The 23,490-nt window shown below is 42.1% G+C and overlaps 2 protein-coding genes and 1 pseudogene across 3 annotated transcripts; 1 reads left to right on the forward strand and 2 right to left on the reverse strand.

The window, feature by feature from the left end:
- Nucleotides 1-69: 69 nt before the first annotated feature.
- On the reverse strand, nucleotides 70-8,665 carry LOC145502226 (dual serine/threonine and tyrosine protein kinase-like). Its single transcript, XM_081481484.1, has 4 exons — nucleotides 7,965-8,665; nucleotides 3,795-5,320; nucleotides 2,796-3,042; nucleotides 70-1,596 (listed from the first exon to the last, which is right to left on the reverse strand). The coding sequence occupies exons 1-4, from the start codon at nucleotides 8,592-8,594 to the stop codon at nucleotides 1,201-1,203; spliced, it is 2,799 nt and encodes a 932-aa protein (XP_081337610.1). The 5' UTR covers nucleotides 8,595-8,665; the 3' UTR covers nucleotides 70-1,200.
- A 1,434-nt stretch (nucleotides 8,666-10,099) lies between these two features.
- LOC145502248 (dual serine/threonine and tyrosine protein kinase-like) lies at nucleotides 10,100-14,885 on the forward strand (annotated as a pseudogene). The gene is made up of 3 exons (XR_014051298.1): nucleotides 10,100-10,561; nucleotides 10,854-12,388; nucleotides 12,734-14,885. The product of XR_014051298.1 is annotated as a dual serine/threonine and tyrosine protein kinase-like (transcript).
- A 751-nt stretch (nucleotides 14,886-15,636) lies between these two features.
- Nucleotides 15,637-23,485, reverse strand: LOC145502216 (dual serine/threonine and tyrosine protein kinase-like). Its single transcript, XM_081481477.1, has 4 exons — nucleotides 22,621-23,485; nucleotides 18,090-19,609; nucleotides 17,089-17,335; nucleotides 15,637-16,067 (listed from the first exon to the last, which is right to left on the reverse strand). The coding sequence occupies exons 1-4, from the start codon at nucleotides 23,242-23,244 to the stop codon at nucleotides 15,651-15,653; spliced, it is 2,808 nt and encodes a 935-aa protein (XP_081337603.1). The 5' UTR covers nucleotides 23,245-23,485; the 3' UTR covers nucleotides 15,637-15,650.
- Between the last annotated feature and the right edge of the window lie 5 nt (nucleotides 23,486-23,490).

Below are 23,490 nucleotides of genomic sequence, written 5' to 3' on the forward strand. Positions count from 1 at the left end.
TGCTAGTGTTTTTTTTAAAACAGGAATTAAGCTCCATGTTGTATGACAAATGGCAAATGTCAACTTACTTCTGATTCTATTTCCTTTGCCTAAATTTTTAAACGACTCCATAGAAAAGATGTGACACAATCTGTTGTTCTCACATTCAGATCCAAATATTAAGACTTTGCTGTTTTAGGAAACAACTGATGTGAGGCTCAATCTTGCCAGTGGCTGAAATTAGATAAAGTACCATATTAAACTAATTTCTTTATATCAAATGTTTGCATTTTTTACACTGCAAAAAGACATGAGTTTGAAATTCATGAAAATCAAATGTCATGAAACATTGCTCTGCTAAGGTAACTGTAAGTTAATTTTTTTATATTATGGTAAGAAAAGCTACTGCCATTGAAAGAAATAGGTTAGTTGGCAGAGATATCAAATTTTGCAAGTTGCCAACTCCTAAAAAGCCTCAGACAGAGTATAAGCTGATTGAAAGAAGGATGGATCTTTTTTCATATTTTTCACTTTTGTGAAAGTTCACAGGCATCAGTGAATATTTCGCTTGTCCGCATTGTAACGCAAGACATATATGGCCACTTTTTTAACCAATCAACTGACTCTATTGGGAAGAGTTTATGGTCAATTAACATGAGCCAATGTGAACTCAGTTGCCAATACAGCTTATTTTTGTCACTTGTCGTAAACTGCATTCAATGTTCACTTCTCAATGGAGGATTCTTCATTCCTATCTTACATTCTTAGGGCCTGTTTACAGTGGAAAAAAGTTGTTCCTGGTGAATGAAGGGTTTCCTTTCTCTCTTTATGGGGATAAGAAATAAGCTCTCTCTGTTTTGTACTTGCTCAGTGTGTCACAATTTGCCCTTGTGGGTGGAAATAGCTTTAGTGTTAGCATGGGGAAATGTTGGTTCCCAGGGCCTACAGGTCACCCTAGTGTCAAAGCAAATGACTCTCCACTCAGGCACCTAAGTCAACTTGATGATCTCTCATGTGAATAGTCCACTTTAACTCGCATTGGATGGTTAACTATGGAGGAGTACAGGACAACTTATCTCTGTTTAAACAGGCCCTTACAGTATCTCCCAAAGCCTAACAGGATCATATCAATAGACAAACTGATGAATTTGTAAACAAAAGAAAAAACTGTTGCTATGCATCAGCTTTACCACTAAATTGTCAGGAAATGATTTCATTTTCTCACTGCATGGAAAGAATAATGTATTCCATCTCTCGACACAGGTCATTTGCTGTTAAGACACATCTCTGATGCCAACACTTTGTCATTAATTCCCAGCAGGCTTCAGTGGTTTTCAGTGGCCGTTCAGGGTATATCTCCTTTTCTACTGCCAGCTTCATGGCTGCTATTGTACTGTATTTATCATAGGCCTGTGGACGCCTGTTCCCAGATCCCTCGCAAAGCACCCACAGCAGGACTCCAAAGGCATAGACGTCGTAAGAGCAATCACTTCCTTGACCTTTGCTGTGGTTTTTGTGCATCTCCAAAGATATGTGGAATGGAGTTCCTTGTCGTGTTCGCTCGAATGGCTTTTCGGGTTTGGCCATATTTATTTTGGCTGTACCATCTCTCATAAGCTATTGAGATAAAGGCAGCAAATCAAAACTAACAACAAAAAACTCTCTCAATACAGCTGGACTCTAGTAACAGGTCAATAGTATTGATTTTTACCAAAGTTGAGATATTTCCCGGCAGTGTTTTTTGACTCTTTTTTAAGGAAACACATGTACAGATAATGAGAGATGCACTAAGAATAACCTATCACTGACAACCTTATGATGAAATTATATACGATTATCAGTATTATTTCATTGATTTTCTAAATAATCACAATTATTCCAGATTAAAATTATAATTTATTATTATAAATCGACTGAATGATGGGGACATTTCAGTGTGATCTAAATGAGTAAAAAAGGCGAGGAAATTTAGGGCGCGGTGTTCACTTTTTGCATTGAATGAAACATGCGATGAAGGCGCGAGCGAGACGGTCTACCGATCATCCTTCGTAAATCTCCTGTTACAGCCGTCTATATTTTAGATTGGAATTATTTGTGGAGTTGCCGTGCACAAGGTTGTGGTGCACTCGTCTAGATTTTGCACGCAGCTGTCACCATTATAAGAGATTGGATTGGTCTTCGGGAGGTTTGCCGTTTCATTATGCTGGAATGAAATCATTGAAAGCTTGGTCCTGCTGGAATGCTTGTCCAAATGAAAGTAGACTTGCTCATAAGTCGAGCTGCAAAAACCGAGCTCAAAAGCAAAAAGTGTCCGGATTGCTAAGGCTAAAATTAGGGCCAAACTCTGTTTTAATTTCACTCCCCGAACAAATCTGTATCGACTGCATCGGTTTTCGGATGTTCGGTAAATAATTCGTTGCTTCTTTTCGTCATCATTTATAAGGCTTATATTTTGAGCCATTTTAATACGTGTTTCCTATCAAACTCTTTGTATTACTTAGTAAAGTTAATTGTAAAATTTTGACGGGGAAATTTTCTTCTAAGTGGTTCTAAGCTACAATATATAGCTGTAATTTATGGTCAGCTGTTTGTTACGCGCTGAAAACAGACGAGATCAAAATAACCAGCTGGAAAGCCAGAATAGTCTAAATTTGCTGAAAACCATTCGTGGCTATCGTGAATTTGGTCTAAATTTATAGAACAAAATGAAAATTCTCCCTCTTTTGAGGCTTTTAAACGAAGTTCTATTAGATTCCCGTATTCGGATCGTTTTGAGAAAACGTGCATTTGTTACATGTAGTTCCTTGACCGCTCACCAATATGGAATCCGATTTGATATCTTGATGGATGTAATGTGCTGCGTGTATTGCCTTCAGCCCGTTAGCCACATCCCCAGCTATCTTCAGTCGGGTTTTAAGAGAAAGCAAGCCCTGCTGAAGTGCGGTAGTCACGTCTAATTCTGCCTTTTCCATCAGAACATGAAGAACACCAGGTTCAGGAATCAGCCAACCATGAACAAAAAGAAGGTTGGGATGGGCTTTGCCAATGTTTGCTTGTATTTCCCTACATTCATAAAGTGGGAGAAATGCAACGCAAATACATTAGACGCCGCCTGTTTACTGAACGCGTATAGGAAGTGCTCTGGAAAAGGAAAAGAGTACAAGTCTATTGCTAAAGAGAGCCGACTCTTCTTTTTGCTAACCCTTGATTCCTACTTACACTTCTGTCGCCTGAAGTAAAATCTGGGATTTTGTGTCACGTTTTGTTTCAGTTCCAGAACATGGTTCTCCCTCTCATAAATAAATGTAAAGCCACCATGAGACAACTGTGATATGTGTACCATCATTTGTCTGTTCGTGAGTTTGTACGTTGGCTCGTTCGATGCTAGGTTCTTTTGTTTGTGCAGGGGGTAGTGGATTTCGCTTATGAAAAGATCGGGAATGCTCGTCGTCTCGCTTAGGGGTGTAAATCACTGATTTCTGGTCGTGAAAGTATCTTTTAGAGTGCATTCGAAGAAACAATAAAAACGCTGTCATTTCCGTTCAACGTGGTATCTTTTAGGGGACAGATAAAGTTCGAGCCACACCCAGATTGGTCTCCTTTAGGGATTGAATTTAAATTTTCCGACGAGACTCCCCGACCTTTTCATATGGTAGTCCCGTCCCCAGGGTTCTTTCGTTCGATGGTTCGTTCGTTCTTTCCCTCCACTGGTTCGTTCGTTGGTTCGTTCCTTCGTTCATTCCTATTTTCATTCGTTGGACTGTTTAATAAGGAATATATTTAGTGGGATGTACAAGATTTCTGCTGAAACTTACATGGAGTTGATCAAATCCACGGCTGTCTGTGCCCAAACATCTGCTTCCACCTTCTCCTCTTTGATCACCTTCACTACAAACTCTCCAGTGGACACTTCACCTGTCCATCCAGTGCAGTCATGAATCGTTCCGTGTTTTGTAGATTTCAGTTCTGGACCGAGGATCAGTGGTCCGTTGTTTAGCAGGAACTGCAGAGCGAACCCTTGAACAGCAAGATACCTCACAGAGGGGATGTACAGGGCTGCCATTTCTTCCAATTGACGTGACCAGTTGTTGGACACTAAGTCATTTAGGCCAGTGAGGTCATCCATGACCTTCAAGAAAGCTTTGTGTACGGTATCAAGGAGACCTCTAGAGGCAACACAAATAGCACGCGTGATTCGCGATCGCTGACTGCTGAATTTAGAAACAATTAACTCAAGGATTTTTCTTCGACTTTGCGTATCTGCCATTTTGAAATCATTGGCGTTTGAGGATTTGCGTTCCATCGCGTGAAGTAACCCTTCAGTCAAAATCTCTGACAGCACCTTTCTTAACGCTTTGCTCACCACGGGTGTCAGAAGTACAGGCAACTCTAGAGAAGGTTTGTTTGGTAAAGAACTGCTCTCCGTTTTTGGTAGGCCTGATCCATAAGCTACCCCGAACGCATGCCGAAGTAGTGGATTGATAATCTTTCTTGAATGTACCTCAACGACCTCTTTTGCTCTGTCAACAAACCCTCCAAAACCCCGTTTTAAATCATTGAAAGTTCTGTCCAGGACCAACCCTCTCAAAACGATCAGGAATCGAAGGAAAGGTACGTCTTCCTTATTCCAGGTAAGCCTGCGATGATACTTGGAATTTTCTTTCAAGAGAAGCAAGCAATTCATGCGTGCTTCCAACTCGTGCGCCGGAGAAACTTGTTCTGTTGTGTGGAAATGAACAGCTTCGCGGAGGAATTTTTCCTCAAGATTTAGTAAAATGCAATTTACCACCCTTCCAATGTTTTCTTCGCTTCCGATGGTTGAGGTCAACGAATCATATAAAGATTTTTCGACACTTTTAGCAGTGTCAAATTCTAACGGACTTCCAAGCATGTGGGGGAGGACTCGCCTCGTTCTTCCCATTGCATGGACCAGACTCGTTTGCAGAAAGATGAGCTTGCTCACCACTTGCTTGGCTTGCCTTTTGACGGTTTCCTCTAAGACACTCAACAAACCCTCTTCAAATTTGCTAAATAGCTCAGTTGCTCTGCTAAAGGTTTTCTTCCTACGGTCCTCACGGACGTTTTGCGCAGATATTCCATAAAACGAAGAACAACTGTCATAGGATTCACTCTCCGCTATCAATCCGTGGCGTTGTAGTTGGGCAAAGACAATTTTCTGCTTGTCAACTCCCCTCTCTGTTTCCTCTTCGTCGGAATCAAGTTCGTCGGAGCTTCGAGCGTCGAATGTCTGCGCGCTAGCCGATGTGTCTACCTTGTTACACACGAACATGAATGACAACTGTGGGTGTTTGTCTTGAAGGAAGCGAATTGTGTCGAGATCCTACGATCAATCAAATGAACTCAACATCAAATAAAAATTACTGGCTTAAACGGCTGAATTTGGGTAGTTTTCCTTTCACAAGATTTAGAGGCTATTTAGTCTGAGTTGATGTTCCTCCGGTTAAAAAATGTGGGAGAAGGGCGTGCAGTTAAGTGTAGAGTATGAGGAGCTAGTAATTATTTAACGGTTTCAACAGTACAGCGGAGGGACAAGAAGAGGTGTAACAGAAGTGTAACAGGCTTAGGCAAAGTTACAAGCATAGGGATATTGACAAAGTCACAGACACAAGCACAGGCATATCACGTGACACAGGCACACGCCCACATGCCCAGGAAAAGGCATGAACACATGCTCAGGCAAGAGCAAAGGTACAGGCACAGCCACAAGCACAAGAAAAGGCATCTTCCCAGGCACGGACACATGCACATGCAGAAGCAGAGGCACAAGCAAAGGCATAGGCACGGACACATGCACAGGCACAGGTACAACCACGAGCACAGGCACAGGTACAAGCAAAAACACAGGCACAAGCAAAGGCACGGGCACAGTCACAAGCAAAGGCAAAATCACGGGTACAAGCATGATCACAGGCACAAGCAAAGGCACAGGCACAGGTACAAACAAAGGCACAGGCACAGGTACAAACAAAGGCACAGGCACAGGCGCAGGCACAAGGAAAGGTACAGGCACAGGCACAAGCACAGGCACAGGTACAAGCAAAGGCACGGGCACAGGCACAAGAAAAGGCACAGGCACAGGCACAAGCAAAAGCACAGGCAGAAGCAAAGGCAAAGGCACAAGCAAAGGCACAGGCACAAGCAAAGGCAAAGGCACAGGCACAAGCAAAGGCCCAGGCACAAGCACAAGCAAGGGGAAAGGCACGGGCACAAGAAAAGGCAAAGGCATAGGTACAAGGAAAGGCAAAGGCAAGGGTACAAGCATGATCCAGGCACAAGCAAAGCCACAGGCACAGGTACAAACAAAGGCACAGGCACAGGCACAGGCACGAGCAGAGGCACAGGTATAAGCAAAAGCACAGGCCCAGGAACAAGCAAAGGCACAGGCACAGGCACAGACACAAGCAAAGGCAAAGGCACAGGTACAAGCAAAGGCAAAGGCACAAGCACAAGCAAAGGCAAAGGCACAGGCACAGACACAAGCAAAGGCAAAGGCACAGGTACAAGCAAAGGCAAAGGCACAGGCACGAGTACAGACACAGGCACAGGCACGAGTACAGGCACAGCTACAAGCAAAGGCACAGGCACAAGATTTTGAGCTATTTTTGCTTTCACATTTTCTTAGTTTGCGAAAAATCTGTCTTGCAGATTTTTATTTTACTTTGCATGAATGTTAAAACAGAGCCAATTTCTTATTCCTGAAATTTTGAGGTGGTCATCCTGGTAGATTTTGAGAAAACGTGATTTAACCCACTAGTGCCCAATCTCTCCTTAGGTACTCGGTCGTTCATTTTGGCCATTTGTTGACGTTTAATTGTTCAAGTTTCATATAGAGTAGTAAAAGACTTAAGTAAACAGTAAATAGAGAAAGCAAAAACATCTTGGAACATTTTTCAAAAGAGTTAGAAGTTGTGCTGTTTTAATCCATCAAACTGCAGTAAGCCACCTTAACACATTTAACCGTTATTTCAATCAACATCAATGAACTTGCAACGGGTAACCCGAAAACACTGACCCCCGGTCCGCGGACCCCCACTATGGACCGGGTCCGTGGATTACCCATGGACCGGTCCACGGGCTTACCCTTACGGACCCCCTCTACGGAACCCCCCAAAATAGTGTAAAAATAAGAAATAAATATTTCACTAATGTGTTGTCTAATAGATTACTCATATCGGCGAAATTTCGAGTGTTACACTGTGCAAATGTAATTAACCCCCCCTCCCCCCCCCCAAAAAAAAATGCCTTAAAGCTGTTTTCAGCGTAAGGAGATGCCGATGACAAAAAGAAGGAAAGTTATTAACTTTCATTCGTGGCTCAATCGGGCTATGGTAGGTGTGTTTTTAGGTTGTTTAAGATTGTTCGTATCTGTAATTCCGCTGAGCAAATTATTAAGCCTGGAACGAGTTCACGAATCCGCGCGAGAATGGGCTGAAAAAAATGGCAGAGGGGAAAGAGCACAAATTTCGACGCTTCCCAGAGGCTTCCCGGAGGCTTCTTGGAGGCTTCCTGGTCTGTCATATACTGTATGGCCACAGCAAAGGAAATGGCAATGTGTAATGATATAACTTGTGTTCGAGCCTGAACTCAAGAATGTTACATTTGCACACTAACGTTCGAAATTTTGCCGACACGACTAATCTATTAGACAACCCGTAAGTAAAATATTTGTTTCTTATTTTTATTCTATTACGCGGGGTGGTCCGTAGAGGGAGTCCGTAGGGGTAGTCTGTGGAGCGGTCCATAAGTAGTCCGCGGACCCGGTCCGCAGTAAGGGTCCGCGGACCGGGGGTCAGTGTTTTCGGGTTACCCACTTGCAACGGCTAAGACTGCTTCATAATCAAAAGTCAGTTATTATTACGTTTCAACAGGGGGAGACAACACTTTCGTGTTTTTAGTCCGTTTGAACATTTCAGTAACGAATTCGCAAATGGCAAATCAATATACAGATAACACTTGATACCTACCGATGGCCTTAGTTGCTCATTCCCATCGATGACATAAACGACGAGAGGTGTAGTGCCTTTTTCAAAGAATTCGTCCACCACATCGTCTAGAGCATCATTCTCATTCCTTCCCGGGGAGTCGATTAATTCGATGCCGCTTTTCAATATGGGGTGATTCAAAGCAATTTCAACGATGTACTTCAGCCGTTCTGATTGCTCTCTACTATCATCACAAACCACCACATATTCCTTGGGAACTTTCCTTGTGAATGTAACGGGAGGTTGAACTTCTTCTCCTGCTTTGTCAACGACCCTGATTGTATTTTCACGCATCGAGTGACTGATCTTGACTATTCGGGAAGTACATGGTGTCTCGTGGACTGGTAAGTAGGATCCGCCGAGAACTTCGTTCAAAATCGAGCTTTTTCCACAGTTTCGATTCCCAATAAAAACTACCGAGCTCCTACTCTTCAGGGCTTCTTTCATCTCTTCGATGTTCAAGGACGAAGCTAAAGTAGTAATGGCGTCTTCGCTAAGCTTCGCTTCGGCTTTCATCTCCTCCAAGCACTGAACGGTCTCGTGGAACAACGACGAAGCTCGTTCATAATACACTCTGAACTCTTCTACGGCCTTCTCTAGCTTTTCTTGCATGTTCTGGTTTAAAACGTCACCAAGTCAATGTTGCCCGTTGTTTCATTCGAGCGACAGGCAAAATGTCTGTTGTTCGCAGCCAAGGACAAATAATGCTAAGCAAGGCCGTAAAGGTCGTTTATAGGGGTCACTTAGCAGACTTTACGTGGAAAAATGCCTCACACCTATTGTCACGGCGTGACAAGTAGTTTGTGAGGCGTAAGCTATACAAAACATTCGGTAGACTCTCAGTGAGAACTTTATCTTCATTACTTTCATAGATCTGACCTTCAAAAATGTAGGAAAAGCTAGAAAAGGCGACAGAGGAGTTCAAAAAGTATTCTGAACGATTTGCGTCGTTGTTCAAAGAGACCTTCCAATGTTTGGAGGAGATGAAAGTCCACACCAAGCTTACCACAGAAGCAATCAACGCCATGTCTTCGTCCTTGAACACATAGGCGTACGGGCAACTTTTTGCCAGGGGTGCTTTGAGCCACTTGCCCAAAAAAATTCGCTCAAGTTGTCCAACTATTTACTAAACTGAGTCGAAAAGAAACGAGGGTCACTAACGGTGCACTAACATAGACCTACAGATGAAGTGAAAATATTCTTTCGTATGATTCTATCATATGAGCTCATAAAACACGTTAAAAGAAATAGCTGTCTCTGTCATTTCGACGGCCGAAGATATCAATGATACGATCCATGTCATTGTTGACTACAGAGTTGGCATATGCCCTTTCAATGTTAATAAGTGCGATGTTACTGACAAGTTTTTGCCCCATGGAGGTAAGTTTTTAATCTGCGCAACGCACCGAATGATCGCTCTGCAGAACACGATGTAGCAGGTATCACTGCAAGGATATGTACCACATTAGAAAATTCTGGAAACATATCAAATAGATCATTCTCGTGCATTGTCTCCAGCATTTCTGAAACAGGCATGCAGCCTAATCCGTGCGCACGACGAAAACTCGCGTACATTTTCTGCTCAGCTTCCAGAATCTCGCCGTCGATTTTGTAAAATTTAGCAACGCGGGAGAAGCTTTCTTCGTCAGGTGATTCCGTTAAACAGACTCAGAGTCTCCAGTCAATAATCTACAATATGATTCTTGAACGTTATGCCGAAATTAATTAATTCACGACTGCAAATACCTCACACCAGCTAATGCAGTGCAGTACAGTGCCCAAAACTAAAAATAAAAATCCAAATATGTATATCAACATATGATCCCCTTCAACCAGAAACTCATCACGTGCTAGGCAACCACTGTTTCGTGTGAATTTAAATGGCTTTACCACGCCGACCTCAGGTTAAATAGGAAATATCTATCTCTTTGAAAAAAAAAAAGAACATGGAAACTTCTGTAAAAACTGGCTTTCCTCAAATTTCTCTTGTTGCCCCAAAAATCCTGAGTTGCCCAAAATTTGGGGCAGCTCGCACCCCTCCCCCCCGCTCTCCGCGCGCCCTCCCGGCCCGTACGCCTATGCTTGAACATGGAAGAAATCTAACAAGTATTTAAAAAAACGGACTGTTGGTAGTTTTTATTGGTAATCGAAATTGTAGAAAAAGCGCGGTTCTGAACGAACTCCTTGGCGGATCCTACTCACCAGTCCACGAGACAACATGTACTTCTTGAATAGTCAAGATCAGTCACTCGATCGGTGAAAATAAAATCAGGGTCGTTGACAAAGCAGGAGAAGAAGTTCAACCTATGGTTACGTTCACAAAGAGAGTTCCTAAGGAATATGTGGTGGTTTGTGACGATAGTAGAGAGCAATCAGAACGGCTGAAGTACATCGTTAAAATTGCCTTGAATCATCCCTTTCTGAAAAGCGGAATCGAATCAGTCGACTCCCCGGGAAGGAATGAGAATGATGTTCTAGACGATGTGGTGGACGAATTCTTTGAAAAAGGCACTAAACCTCTCGTCGTGTATATGGGTGCACAACTGCAGCACAACACAAATGCACAACTGAGGCAATCGGTGAGTATCAAGTATGGGCCATAGCTACCTTATTGCGGATGTTTCTAATAACCCATATATTTTGATTATTTTAATTATTTAAAAATACTAACACAGTACACTGCAAAGCTCCTGAAGAGATTCTCCCACCCCTACCTCCTCCCAACCTTCTTTATTAAAAGAGATCAAGCGGAAACACTGAGTCGCAGTAATCGTTGAAACGTACAGGTGGATCAGCTTATTTGATTCAGTTCTGATTCCTAGATGTCAACCTACCATCTCATTTTCTTTCATTTATTCTTTTGCATTGTAGGATCTCGACACGATTCGTTTCCTTCAAGACAAACACCCACAGTTGTCATTCATGTTCGTGTGTAACAAGGTAGACACATCGGCTGGCGCCCAGACATTCGACACTCGAAGCTCCGACGAACTTGGTTCCGACGAAGAGGAAACAGAGAGGGGAGTTGACAAGCAGAAAATTGTCTTTGCCCAATTGCAACACCACAGACTGATAGCGGTCAGTGAATCCTATGACAGTTGTTCTTCTTTTTATGGCATATCTGCGCAAAACGTCCGTGACGACCGAAGGACGAAAACCTTTAGCCCAGCGTCCGTGATATTTAGCAAACTTGAAGATGGTTTGTTGGGTGTTCTTGAAGAAACCATCAAAAGGCAGGCTAAGCAAGTGGTGAACAAGCTCATTTTCGTGCAGATGAGTCTCGTTCATTCCATGGACAGAACAAAGCAGAACCTCCCCAGTATCTTTGGAAGTCAATTGGAATTTGACACTGCTAAAAGCGTTGAGAGATCTTTATATACCACATTAACCTCAAACATCGCAAGCGAAGAAAATGTAGGAGAGCTGGTGTCATCCAATTGACTCAGTCTTCAGGAGAAGGTCATGCCAGAAGCACTTCGGTTCAATGCAACAATGCAAGCCCCAGCGGAGGTCATTCCATTGATTGCAAGTTTGCAGGAGTTGGAGGAACGTCTGAATCACTTGTATTTGCTTCTCTGTGTAAACGCGACTCGGCCAAAGTGTCATTTTCCGCTTGATTGGAATAAGGATGACGCTCCTTTCCTTCGATTCCTAATCGCCATGAAAGGGGTTATTCTAGACAGAACTTTTAATGATTTCAAACGTACTTTTGAAGAGTTTTTAAAGGGGAAAAAGGACGTCGAGCTGCACTCAAGGAACATTCTCAATCCACAACTTACATATGCCCTCTCTTTAGCATATGGAGCAAAGGCGAAGACGAGTACTTTGCAAGACCAATCTCCAGAAGAGCTTTCTCTACGTTTGACAAGCCTGGTGAGCAAAGTGCTAAGACGGGTACTGTCACAGGTTTTGATTGAAGGGTTAGCTCATGCAATGGAATGGAAATCTTCAAACACCGATTTCAATGTAGCTGATAAGCCAACTAGGAAAAAAGTCCTCGAGTTAATTCTTTCCAAATTCAGCAGAATCACCCACTCAATTAGTGTTGCCCTACAAGGTCGCCTTGAAGACGCACACACGGTTTTCTCTAAGATCTTAGATAGTCTAACAGTCGTTAACGAAGTCATATCGAACACCTCGGCACACCAGTTGGAAGAAATGACAGCCCTGTACATCCCTACCGTCAGGCATCTTGTAGTTCAAGGGTTCGCCCTACAGTTCCTGCTAAACAACGGACCACTGACCCTGGGTCCAACAATCAAACCTACAAAGCACGGAACGATTCATGGCTGCACAGGATGGCCAGGTGAAGTATCTGCTGGAGAGTTTGTTGTGAAGGTCATCGAGGAGGAGAAGGTGGAACCGGATGTTTGGGCGCAGACGGCAGTGGATTTAATCAGCACGATGTAAATATACAAAAGTCTTCTTCTCCTGTACTCACGAACTGAGGAGAGTAGATAAGCCTTGTCGGTACCTCTTTGTCTTTCTAAACAGTCTAGATAATTTGAGAGACGTTCCGTATCGTTTCAGAACCGAGGTAAAATATAATAGAGTAAAGTTTTGATTACAGCGGGAGCAGCCCCGGGCCCATGAAAATGAGCCCATAACCTTTTATCAACTTTTATCTGGATTTTGCTCGAAGCTTGTAAGGTCTCTTATTATAGAGCCTATTTTGTATATGATGTCGTTTCAGCATACTGGGAGGGGAGATTGGTGCTGTTCATTTAACGAATGTAACGCTTTTTTTTTAGGGAGATCCAAAGAAGGATTGAAAAGGCCCATCCCAACCATCTTTTTGTTCACGGTTGGCTGATTCCTGAGCCCGGCGTTCTTCATGTTTTGATGGACAAGGCAGAATTAGACGTGACTACAGCACTTCAACAAGGTTTGCTTCCTTTGAAGACCCGACTGAAGATAGCTGTGGATGTGGCTAACGGGCTGAAGGCAATGCACAGTGCAAAGTATGTCCATCAAGACCTTAAAGCGGATTCCATATTGGTAAGTTATATGTAATGCCAGGAGCCATAATCGGGGACGGAGACCGTAAGCGCGCGCTATTTCTAGTATTGGGGCTGTCCTATGATATGGGACAATTTTTCTATTTTTAGAACAAATTGCGCCATCATGTGCGGCACACGCGCGTAAATGCTGCGTGGATTTTTGCGGATATAGCGCGGGGAAATGGCGTCCGAAATTCCCGAAATGTTTGATGCTTTTGGCCCTTAAATCAATACGTTCATGTCTGTTGGAATCTTGCTTCAGTATTTTCGTCGTAAGCTGCTCCAGTTTGAGTGAAGTAAGACAGGGCCGAATTTAGTTATGTCCCGCTTTATATCGCTGACCAAGTTGTGTTTCGCTGCTTCTTTTACAAGAGCTCCACATTACTCCACTCTAAGTTTCACATATGTTGAAGATTAACAGCTTTTCCATAACACAGTAAAAAACCATTTGGATATATTTGGATATAGCACCGTTTCAGGACTTCAAAGTTTCCCTCCTCTTGCCACACGCTTGCGAAGATTTCGCCAGAGTCTATCTCGACCGAAAAGTAAAACAAAGTAATTGCAAGTTTGAGTTTCGCCTGAATTGTAAGCAACGCTTGATGCTTTATGAAGGCCCAATAAGTGACAATAAAGTTTATGTCTGTAGATGCTGCTCAGTTTTTTTTTGTGTAAAAATCCAATAAATTGTCTGTTGTCGATGAATAAGAGCGCCCGCCGATGCGTGTATTGTACAGTCAGTAAAACATGACAAATTGGATTTCCCCACTTTCGTGTGAAAACGTACATCGAACTCATGTAATATCTCTAGTTTTTAGATATGTTTAAGGTTGATAAATGTTTGAGCACATATTAAAAGGTTAGCCGAAAATATGTGAATACAGCAGAAATAATCAGCAAAGTTACGATGACGCTTTCTTTAATCAACTCGAAAAACGATTTCGATTTCGTTGGTTGAGTTATCAAAACTCCTTCAGTGGCTCCTTGTCTATTTTATTTTCGCAGTGTAAAATTTCACTATGTTAAAGGAATACACATGATGTTAGTAGCCTTTTGGCGTTGATGAAAATTGCTGCAGCATCTCAGCGAAAAAGACAACGAAAGAAATCTTTGTCAAGATTTGTTGACAATCGAAAACACCGACTCGGATTTACAACCCTACTTTTTTCGTGTTTAAAATTCGTATCCCGCTGGAAGCGATGTGTTGTAAAAATTTTGGAAGATTTCACCGAAGAAAATTCAAGAAAATCACAAATAAAGCCAAACAAACAGTGAAAAACACATTTGTCTGGGCATTTATAATTCAAGACGAAAGCCCAAAATTTTAACAGAGGTGATAGCAAAACACTATTTAATCATTCGTTATTACATGCAATAAGTTTGAAAGGACTGGGTGTGAAAGCGAATGCAAAAACAGCATTCAAAACATAACACATGCGCGGGCAATGCCAGAAATGATTACCCTATGAAGCCACCTTAAACTAACTTTTTCACACCGCAAAAAAGACATTAGTTTGAAATTCATGAAAATCAAATGTCATGAAATATTGCTCCGCTAAGATTGCAAATTAAAGTGATTTTTTTTTATATTAACCCTTTGACTCATGGAGCTTTTTGCCAAAAACACATTTTTTGGACATTTTGGAGATCTTCTGCCTGGATGTGAGCCAAATTAGCTCCAATCTAATCAAAAAGGCATTTGCAACATCACAGCATGCCTTTCTTTCCACTAGCACCGCGTTTTAGGACATTTTTTGTTTGGGTATCCACAGAAATAAAAATTTTGAGAGCAGAACGTGACTTACATCTTAAGATTTTCAGTTTTTTAATTTTTTTTTCTTTTGCCTTTCCTTTTTCTCCTTTTTTTTATCTTTTGCAGTAGTGATTGACCCTCTACTGGGCTTGCTTCCAGTTTAAATATTTGGCCACTTTTTTAAACCAATCAACAGACTCTATTGGAAAGAGTTTATGGTCAATTAACATGAGCCAATGTGAATTCAGTGACGTGTCTAATACAGCTTATTTTTGTCACTTATCATAAACTGCATTCAATTTCCACTTCTCAGTAGAGGATTCTTCATTCCTATCTTACATTCTTAGGGCCTGGTTACACTGGAGAAAAATTGTTCCTGGTAAATGAAGGATTTCATTTCCCTCTTTATGTGGATAAGAAACAGGCCCTCCCTGTTTTGTACATGCTCTGTTTGTCACAATTTGCCCTTGTGGGTGGAAATAGCTTTATTGTAAGCATGGAAAAATGTTGGTTCCCAGGCTAGGGCCTAGAGGTCACCCTAGTTTCAAAGCAAGTGACTCCCACTCTAGCAACTGAGTCAACTTAGTGATCTCTCATGTAAAGAGTCCACTGCTGTTAACTTGCATTGGATGGTTAACTATGGAGGGGCACAGGACAGCTAATCTCCATTTAAACAGGCCCTTGCAGTATTTCCCAAAGCCTAATAGGATCATATCAATAGACAAACTGATGAATTTGTAAAAAAAAAGGAAAAAACTGTTGTCATGCATCAGCAGGTTAGCAAGACACTTAGCTGATTATCAATGTGAAGTTTATAATGGTCTCTAACGGTTGTAGTGAAGTTTGAACATTAAGACCACGTTTCTAGCTTGAGCCCATTGTCAGGACATTTTGGAGTGCTTTACTACTAAATTGTCAGGTGATGATTTCATTTTCTCGCCGAATGGAAAGAATAATGTATTCCATCTCTCGACACAGGTCATGTGCTGTTAAGACACATCTCTGATACCAACACTTTGTCATTAATTCCCAGCAGGCTTCAGGGGCTTTCAGTGGCCGTTCAGGGTATATCTCCCTATCTACTGCCACCTTCATGGCTGCTATAGTACTGTATTTATCATAGGCCTGTGGACGCTTGTTCCCAGATCCCTCGCAAAGTACCCACAGCAGGACTCCAAAGGCATAAATGTCGTAAGAGCAATCACTTCCTTGACCTTTGCTGTGGTTTTTGTGCATCTCCAAAGATATGTGGAATGGAGTTCCTTGTCGTGTTTGCTCGAATGGCTTTTTGGGTTTGGCCATATTTATTTTGGCTGTACCATCTTTCATAAACTATTGAGATAACAACAGCAAATCAAAACTAATATAACAACAAAAAGCTCAGAGTTCAGTCGGACTCTAGTAACAGGTCAAAAGTATTGATTTGTACCAAAGTTGAGGTATTTCCCGGTAACGTTTCTCAGGGAAACACAATGTACCGGGCGAAAGTCTCTTAAGTTTTTACAATAACTGTCTAATTTCTTGCGTGCTGATTGGCTCTTTTTTATCATCAGTTATAAGAGTACAGACGGATAAAATTTCAATTTAGGCAAGCTTTCAACAGTTTAACTTTCAGCTGTCGAACTGACGACTTTTTAACCAATGAGATTTTATTGACTTTTTTTAAGTAGCCAATCAAAAAGCGAGAAAAGCTATTGACAATGCTCACGTCATTTTGAATAAAATTCAGTTATCTTTCTTTACGGCAAGTTTACAGGGTCTTTTCCCTCATTTATTCCCGGCATTTGACCATTTTGGGGTCTTGTTATTGTAAAAAACAAATTGACGTCAGTTTTTTATGCATCTGTCCTCTTATTGATGATAAATTTTGTCATAACATTGTCAAAGTTTACTGCAGAACCACATGCCTGCTGCTCGTGGTTCCACAGCCACTTTGACAATGTTATGACACAATTTATCATCAATTAGAGGATAGACGCATAAAAAACCGACGTCAATTTGTTAATTTAACTGTCAGAGTTTCACTTGAGCTGACTGAACACATCTGTATCAGTTTTCGGATATTCTGATATCCTTTTCGTCTTATTCAAAAAGCTTATATTTGGAGGCATTTTAATACGTGCTTCCGACCAAACTCTTTTTGACGGGGAAATTTTCTTCTAAGCGGAAAGCCAAGATACTCTGAAATTGCTGAAAACCATTCGTGGCTATCGTGAATTTGGTCTACTTTATACAACAAACTGAAAACTCTACCTATTTTGAGGTGTTTAAACGAAATTAGATTTTTCAATGAAATTAGATTCATTTTAGGAGGAAATGTGCATTTGTTGCATGTAGTTCCCTGAGAGCTTACCAATATGGAATCTGCTTTGATATCTTGATGGATAAAATGTGCTGCGTGTATTGCCTTCAGCCCATTAGCCACATCCCCAGCTATCTTCAGTCGGGTTTTAAGAGAAAGCAAGCCCTGCTGAAGTGCGGTAGTCACGTCTAATTCTGCCTTTTCCATCAGAACATGAAGAACACCAGGTTCAGGAATCAGCCAACCATGAACAAAAAGAAGGTTGGGATGGGTTTTGCCAATGTTTGCTTGTATTTCCCTACATTCATAAAGTGGGAGAAATGCAACGCAAATACATTAGACGCCGCCTGTTTACTGAACGCGTATAGGAAGTGCTCTGGAAAAGGAAAAGAGTACAAGTCTATTGCTAAAGAGAGCCGACTCTTCCTTTTGCTAACCCTTGATTCCTTCTTATGCTTCTGTGTCACGTGAAGTAAATCTGGGATTTTATGTCACGTCTTGTCTCAATTCCAGAACATCGTTCTCCCTCTCACAAATAAACGTAAAGCCACCATGAGAAAACTGTGATATTTGTACCATCATTTGTCTGTTCATGAGTTTCTACGCTGGCTCGTATGATGATAGGTTCTTTTGTTTGTGCGGGGGGTGGTGGGTTTCCCTTATGAAAAGGTCGGGAATACTTGTCGTCTCACTTGGAGGTGTAAATTACTGATTGTTGTCTTACTGAGGGTGTTCAGGACGAAACATTAGAAATAATAAAAAACGCTGTCATTTCCGTTCTCACGCGGTATCTTTTAGGGGACAGATAAAGTTTGAGCCACAACCAGATTGGTCTCCCTTAGAGATTGAATTTAAATTTTCCGACGAGATTCCCCGACCTTTTCATATGGGAGTCCCGTTCCCGGAGTACTCTCGTTCGATGGCTCATGCGTTCTTTCTTTCCTTTCATTCGTTCATGGGTTCGCTCCTTCATTCATTCCTATTTTCATTCATTCGACTGTTTAATAAGGAATATATTTAGTGGGATGTACAAGATTTCTGCTGAAACTTACATGGTGTTGATCAAATCCACGGCCGTCTGCGCCCAAACATCTGGTTCCACCTTCTCCTCTTTGATCACCTTCACTACAAACTCTCCAGCGGACACTTCACCTGTCCATCCAGTGCAGCCACGAATCGTTCCGTGTTTTGTAGATTTCATTTCTGGACCGAGGATCAGTGGTCCGTTGTTTAGCAGGAACTGCAGAGCGAACCCTTGAACGGCAAGATACCTCACAGAGGGGATGTACAGGGCTGCCATTTCTTCCAATTGCCGTGACCAGTTGTTGGACACCAAGTCATTTAGGCCAGTGAGGCCATCCACGACCTTCAAGAAATCTTTGTGTACCGCATCGAGTAGACCTTTACAGGCAACGCAGATGGCATGCGTGATTCGCTGATTGCTGAATTTGGAAATAATTAACTCAAGGATTTTTCTTCGACACTGCGTATCTGCCATATTGAAATCATTGGCATGTAGAGATTTCCATTCCATGGCGTGAAGTAACCCTTCAATCATAATCTCTGACAGTTCCTTTCTTAACGCTTTGCTCACCACGGATGTCAGAAGTATAGGCAACTCTGCAGAAGGTTTGTTTGGTAAAGAACTGCACTCCGTTTTTGGTAGGCCTGATCCATAAGCTACCCCGAACGCATGTCGAAGGCGTGGATTGATAATGTTTCTTGAATGTACCTCAACGACTTCTTTTGCTCCGTCAACAGAGCCTCCAAAACCCCGTTTTAAATCATTGAAAGTTCTATCTAGGACCAACCCTCTCAAAATGATTAGGAATCGAAGGAAAGGCACATCTTCCTTATTCCAGGTAAGCCTGCGATGATACTTGGAATTTTCTTTAAAGAGAATCAAGTAATTCATATGTGCTTCCAACTCGTCCGTTCGAGAAATTTGTTCTGTTGTGTGAAAATGAACAGCCTCGCGGAGGAATTTTTCCTGAAGATTTAGTAAATTGCAATTTACAACCATTCCAATTTTTTCTTCGCTTCCAATGGTTGAGGTCAACGAAATATATAAAGATTTTTCAACACTTTTAGCGGTGTCAAATTCCAATGGACTTCCAAGCTTGTGGAGGAGGACTTGCCTTCTTCTTCCCATTGCATGGACGAGATTCGTTTGCAGAAAAATGAGCTTGTTCACCACTTGCTTGGCTTGCCTTTTGACGGTTTCCTCTAAGACACCCAACAAACCTTCTTCAAATTTGCTAAATAGCTCAGTTGCTCTGCTAAAGGTTTTCTTCCTTCGGTCTTCACGGACGTTTTGTGCAGATATTCCATAAAACGAAGAACAACTGTCATAGGATTCACTCTCCGCTATCAGTCCGTGATGTTGTAGTTGGGCAAAGACAATTTTCTGCTTGTCAACTCCCCTCTCTGTTTCCTCTTCGTCGGAATCAAGTTCGTCGGAGCTTCGAGCGTCGAATGACTGGGCGCCAGCCGATGTGTCTACCTTGTTGCACACGAACATGAATGACAACTGCGGGTGTTTGTCTTGAAGGAATCGAATTGTGTCGAGATCCTATGATCAATCAAATGAACTCAGCATCAAATTAAAATTACTGGTTTAAGTGGGTGAATTTAGGTAGTTTTCCTTTCACAAGATTTAGAGGCTATTAATCTGAGTTGATGCAGCCTCCGGTTAAAAACTGATGAGAGAAGGGCGTGTAGTTTAGTGTAGAGTATGAGGGACTAGTTAATATTTATCGGTTTGAACAGTACGGAGTAACAAGAAGAGGCGTAACAAAAGTGTAACAGGCTTAGGAAAAATCACAAGCACAGGCTGATTGGCAAAGTCACTGACACAAGCACAGACACATACACAGTCACATGCTAAGGAACAGGCATGGACACATGCCCAGGCAAAGGCACAGGCACAAGCAAAGGCATAGGAACATGCACAGGCACGGACACGTATGCAGGCACAAGCAAAGGCTCAGGTACAATCATGAGCACAGGCACCAGCCAAGGCAAAGGAACATACCCAGGCGCAGGCAGAGGCACAAACACAAGCATATGCCCAGGAACAGATACATGCAGAGGCACAGACACAAGCACAGGCATAGGCAAAAGCACAAGCAAAGCACCACCACAGGCACATGTGAGGCTCAGGCAGAGGCACAGGGACAAGCACAAACAAAAGCCCAAGCACAGGCACAAGCATGAGCACAGCCACAAGCAAAGGCAAAGGCACAGGCACAGACACAAGCACAGGCATTAACACAGGCATAGATACGCCCGGCGCGGACACATGTAATTATACCTGCACAGGCACAGCTAGGCACAGGTACAGGCAAAGGCATAGGCAAAAGCACAAGCAAAACACAAGCACAGGCAGAGGTAAAGGCACAAGCACAGGGAAGAGGGTAGGCAGAGGCACGGCAAGGACAGGCACAGGCACAAGTGTAGCCTGCAAAAGAACTAGCACAGGGGCAAGCACAGCACCGACACAGATGCAAACACAGATAAAGGCGCAAGAAAATGCAAAGGAACAGACACAGGCTCCACGTAGAGGTACTGTACGGGTCCGCAAATGATCCCAGGACCGTAAATGATCCCGGACCGCAAATGATCCCCAAATTGGACCGCAAATGATCCCGGACCGGAAATGATCCCCATATTGGACCGCAAATGATCCCGATCAAAAAATAAGGAATGGCATGGATTTATATCAGAGGAAGGTGACAACATGTACAAAAATTGTGAACTAAAAAACACGTTTTATCATTTTACAAAAAAAAATAGTCCACAGCTGCTGTGTTGTTCTTCGAAGGGTACAGATCGTTTTCACTGTCACGCAATAAAAGAAAATAATAAATCGAAAACCAAACAATGGAAAAAGCTAACAAATTGTGATGTACGCTATAGAAGATAACTAAATAAGACACTTCTCCAAGTTTTAGGCCTGTGCGTTTCCCCAAACTTCAGATATTCGTCGTAAATGTTTCTCAGAAATTTACAGAGCCCAGTAAGAAAACGCCATGTTGGTGTACATCCGTGGTACACCAATATGGCGGCCGGAATATAGCGTAACTTCTGGAACTTACTTTGGCTTTCTAGGCGACTGATTATCCATACTAAACAAAAAAGCATTTACATAAGCACTTTTCCTAATGTTCTAACTTCTAAAAAGACTCAAAATCATGAGATAAGTATATATTTTTCAACAAACTCGATCGTAGCGTTGTGTCACGCAACCTCCATAACCCTGAAATTCAAAATGCTCTGGAGTCCGAACGAAGCATGCTAATTGTAAACAGATATAAATATACCGCCTCTTATGCCTGATGAGGATAAAAACACGTCACGTGAAGACGATCTATTGAATTAGAAGTCTTAGAAAAACACATACTTGTAAACACTCTCGAAATCCCGGTGGCGATAGTATCAAACATCTATCAAACAGCTAATTGTCAAAACGAAGCGCAAGCCTTGGCCTTGCTTGGTCATGAAGCTGAACTTCATAACTATAGCTTGGAATTTTGGCTTCTTAGAATAATCAAGTAGTCATTTCCGAGGAATTAAAGCCAAAATACGACCAAGGAAAAATTACAAAATAAATTTGTTCAAATTTCCAGTGCTACACACTGGGTGTTTTACAGAGTGATGAAGCGTTGTAGGCTTGTGGGTCTACTCATGTGACAGCGTCTTCTGTAATAGTTGCTTCATGGTTAGATTTTAGTTTAAAACTTTAGACGAGTGGCGTTAATGGTTGATAAAATGTGATTTAACAATAACACCGAAATATCAATGTTTAACAAAGGAGGATATGTTGCACTGATCATAATTTTACTGAGCATCGCAAAGAAATGCAAGCCAAGGTGTGTTTTGATGATTGAGTGGTGATATTCATAACATCGTAGTTAGCAACAAAATGTAGTCGAAAGTATGAAAAAAAGAGCAAGTTGTAAGCCAGTATAATTATAAGATGGCTTTAATAAAAACATCGGTATTCACGTACGCCAATTCCCTATCCACACCATCCCACCATCCATGCCATTCCTTACTTTTTGATCGGGATCATTTGCGGTCCTGGGATCATTTGCGGACCCGTACAGTACAAGCAAAGGTAAGACAGACAAAAAGCCTAGAAATGGCGTAAAATTGTGAGATATCCGGGGTGAAAAAGTACAAGCATAATTAATGAGAGAACCCCTTAGCGTATTTCATAATAATTGGTTAATAAAATGACCCTTTTCGAGCGTAAATCGGCTTACACTAAACCACAGTCATATGTCTATGGGCATCACGAATTACAGAAGCATCGCGCATGCGCATGCCGCTGGACTTGAAACTTAACACTTCCGGGTAACGATATCCTGGAAGTATGGGAGCTCTACAAGGATTTTTTTCCACGTTAATTAACCGTTGTTTCAGTCAACATCAATGAAATTGCAATGGCCAAGACTACTCCATGATTAAAAGTCAGCTTTTATCACGTTTCATCAGAGGGAGACAACACTTTCATGTTTTTAGTCCGTATGAACAAACATTTCATTGGCAAATCATAGACAGATAACACTCGATACCTACCGATGGCCTCAGCTGCTCATTCCCATCGATGACATAAACGACGAGAGGTGTAGTGCCTTTTTCAAAGAATTTGTCCACCACATAGTCTAGAGCATCATTCTCATTCTTTCCCGGGGAGTCGATTAATTCGATGCCGCTTTTCAATAAAGCGTGATTCAAGGAAATTTCAACGATGCACTTCAGCTGTTCTGATTGCTCTCTACTATCATCACAGACCACCACATATTCCTTGGGAACTCTCCTTGTGAATGTAACCGGAGGTTGAACTTCTTCTCCTGCTTTGTCAACGACCCTGATTGTATTTTCACGCATCGAGTGACTAAGCTTGACTATTCGGGAAGTACATGGGTTCTCATGGACTGGTAAGAAGGATCCGCCGAGAACTTCGTTCAAAATCGAGCTTTTTCCACAGTTTCGATTCCCAATAAAAACTACCGAGGTCCTACTCTTCAGGGCTTCTTTCATCTCTTCGATGTTCAAGGACGAAGCAGTAATGGCGTCTTCGCTAAGCTTCGCTTCGGCTTTCATCTCCTCCAAGCACTGAACGGTCTCGTGGAACAACGACGAAGCTCGTTCATAATACACTCTGAACTCTTCCACGGCCTTCTCTAGCTTTGCTTGCATGTTCTGGTTTAAAACGTCACCAAGTCAATGTTGCCCGTTGTTTCATTCGAGCGACAGGCAAAATGTCTGTTGTTCGCAGGCAAGGACAAATAATGCTAAACAAGGCCGTAAAGGTCGTTTATAGGGGTCACTTAGCAGACTTTACGTGGAAAAATGCCTCACACCCATTGTCACGGCGTGACAAGTAGTTTGTGAGGCGTAAGCTATACAAAACATTCGGTAGACTCTCAGTGAAAACTTTAACTT

Source organism: Orbicella franksi, chromosome 1 (genome assembly GCF_964199315.1).
Source record: "Orbicella franksi chromosome 1, jaOrbFran1.1, whole genome shotgun sequence".
NCBI lineage: Eukaryota > Metazoa > Cnidaria > Anthozoa > Scleractinia > Merulinidae > Orbicella > Orbicella franksi.

Coding starts and splice junctions, on each gene's coding strand:
- LOC145502226 (XM_081481484.1), bottom strand. CDS start 8,594: ATGCAAGAAAAGCTAGAGAAGGCCGTAGAAGAGTTCAGAGTGTATTAT. Junction 5,321..7,964: donor ATGAGCAACTAAGGCCATCG/GTAGGTATCAAG, acceptor GATTGATCGTAG/GATCTCGACACAATTCGCTT. Junction 3,043..3,794: donor GTGGATTTGATCAACTCCAT/GTAAGTTTCAGC, acceptor TTATGAATGTAG/GGAAATACAAGCAAACATTG.
- LOC145502216 (XM_081481477.1), bottom strand. CDS start 23,244: ATGCAAGCAAAGCTAGAGAAGGCCGTGGAAGAGTTCAGAGTGTATTAT. Junction 17,336..18,089: donor GTGGATTTGATCAACACCAT/GTAAGTTTCAGC, acceptor TTATGAATGTAG/GGAAATACAAGCAAACATTG. Junction 16,068..17,088: donor TCAAAGCAGATTCCATATTG/GTAAGCTCTCAG, acceptor TTATCTCAATAG/TTTATGAAAGATGGTACAGC.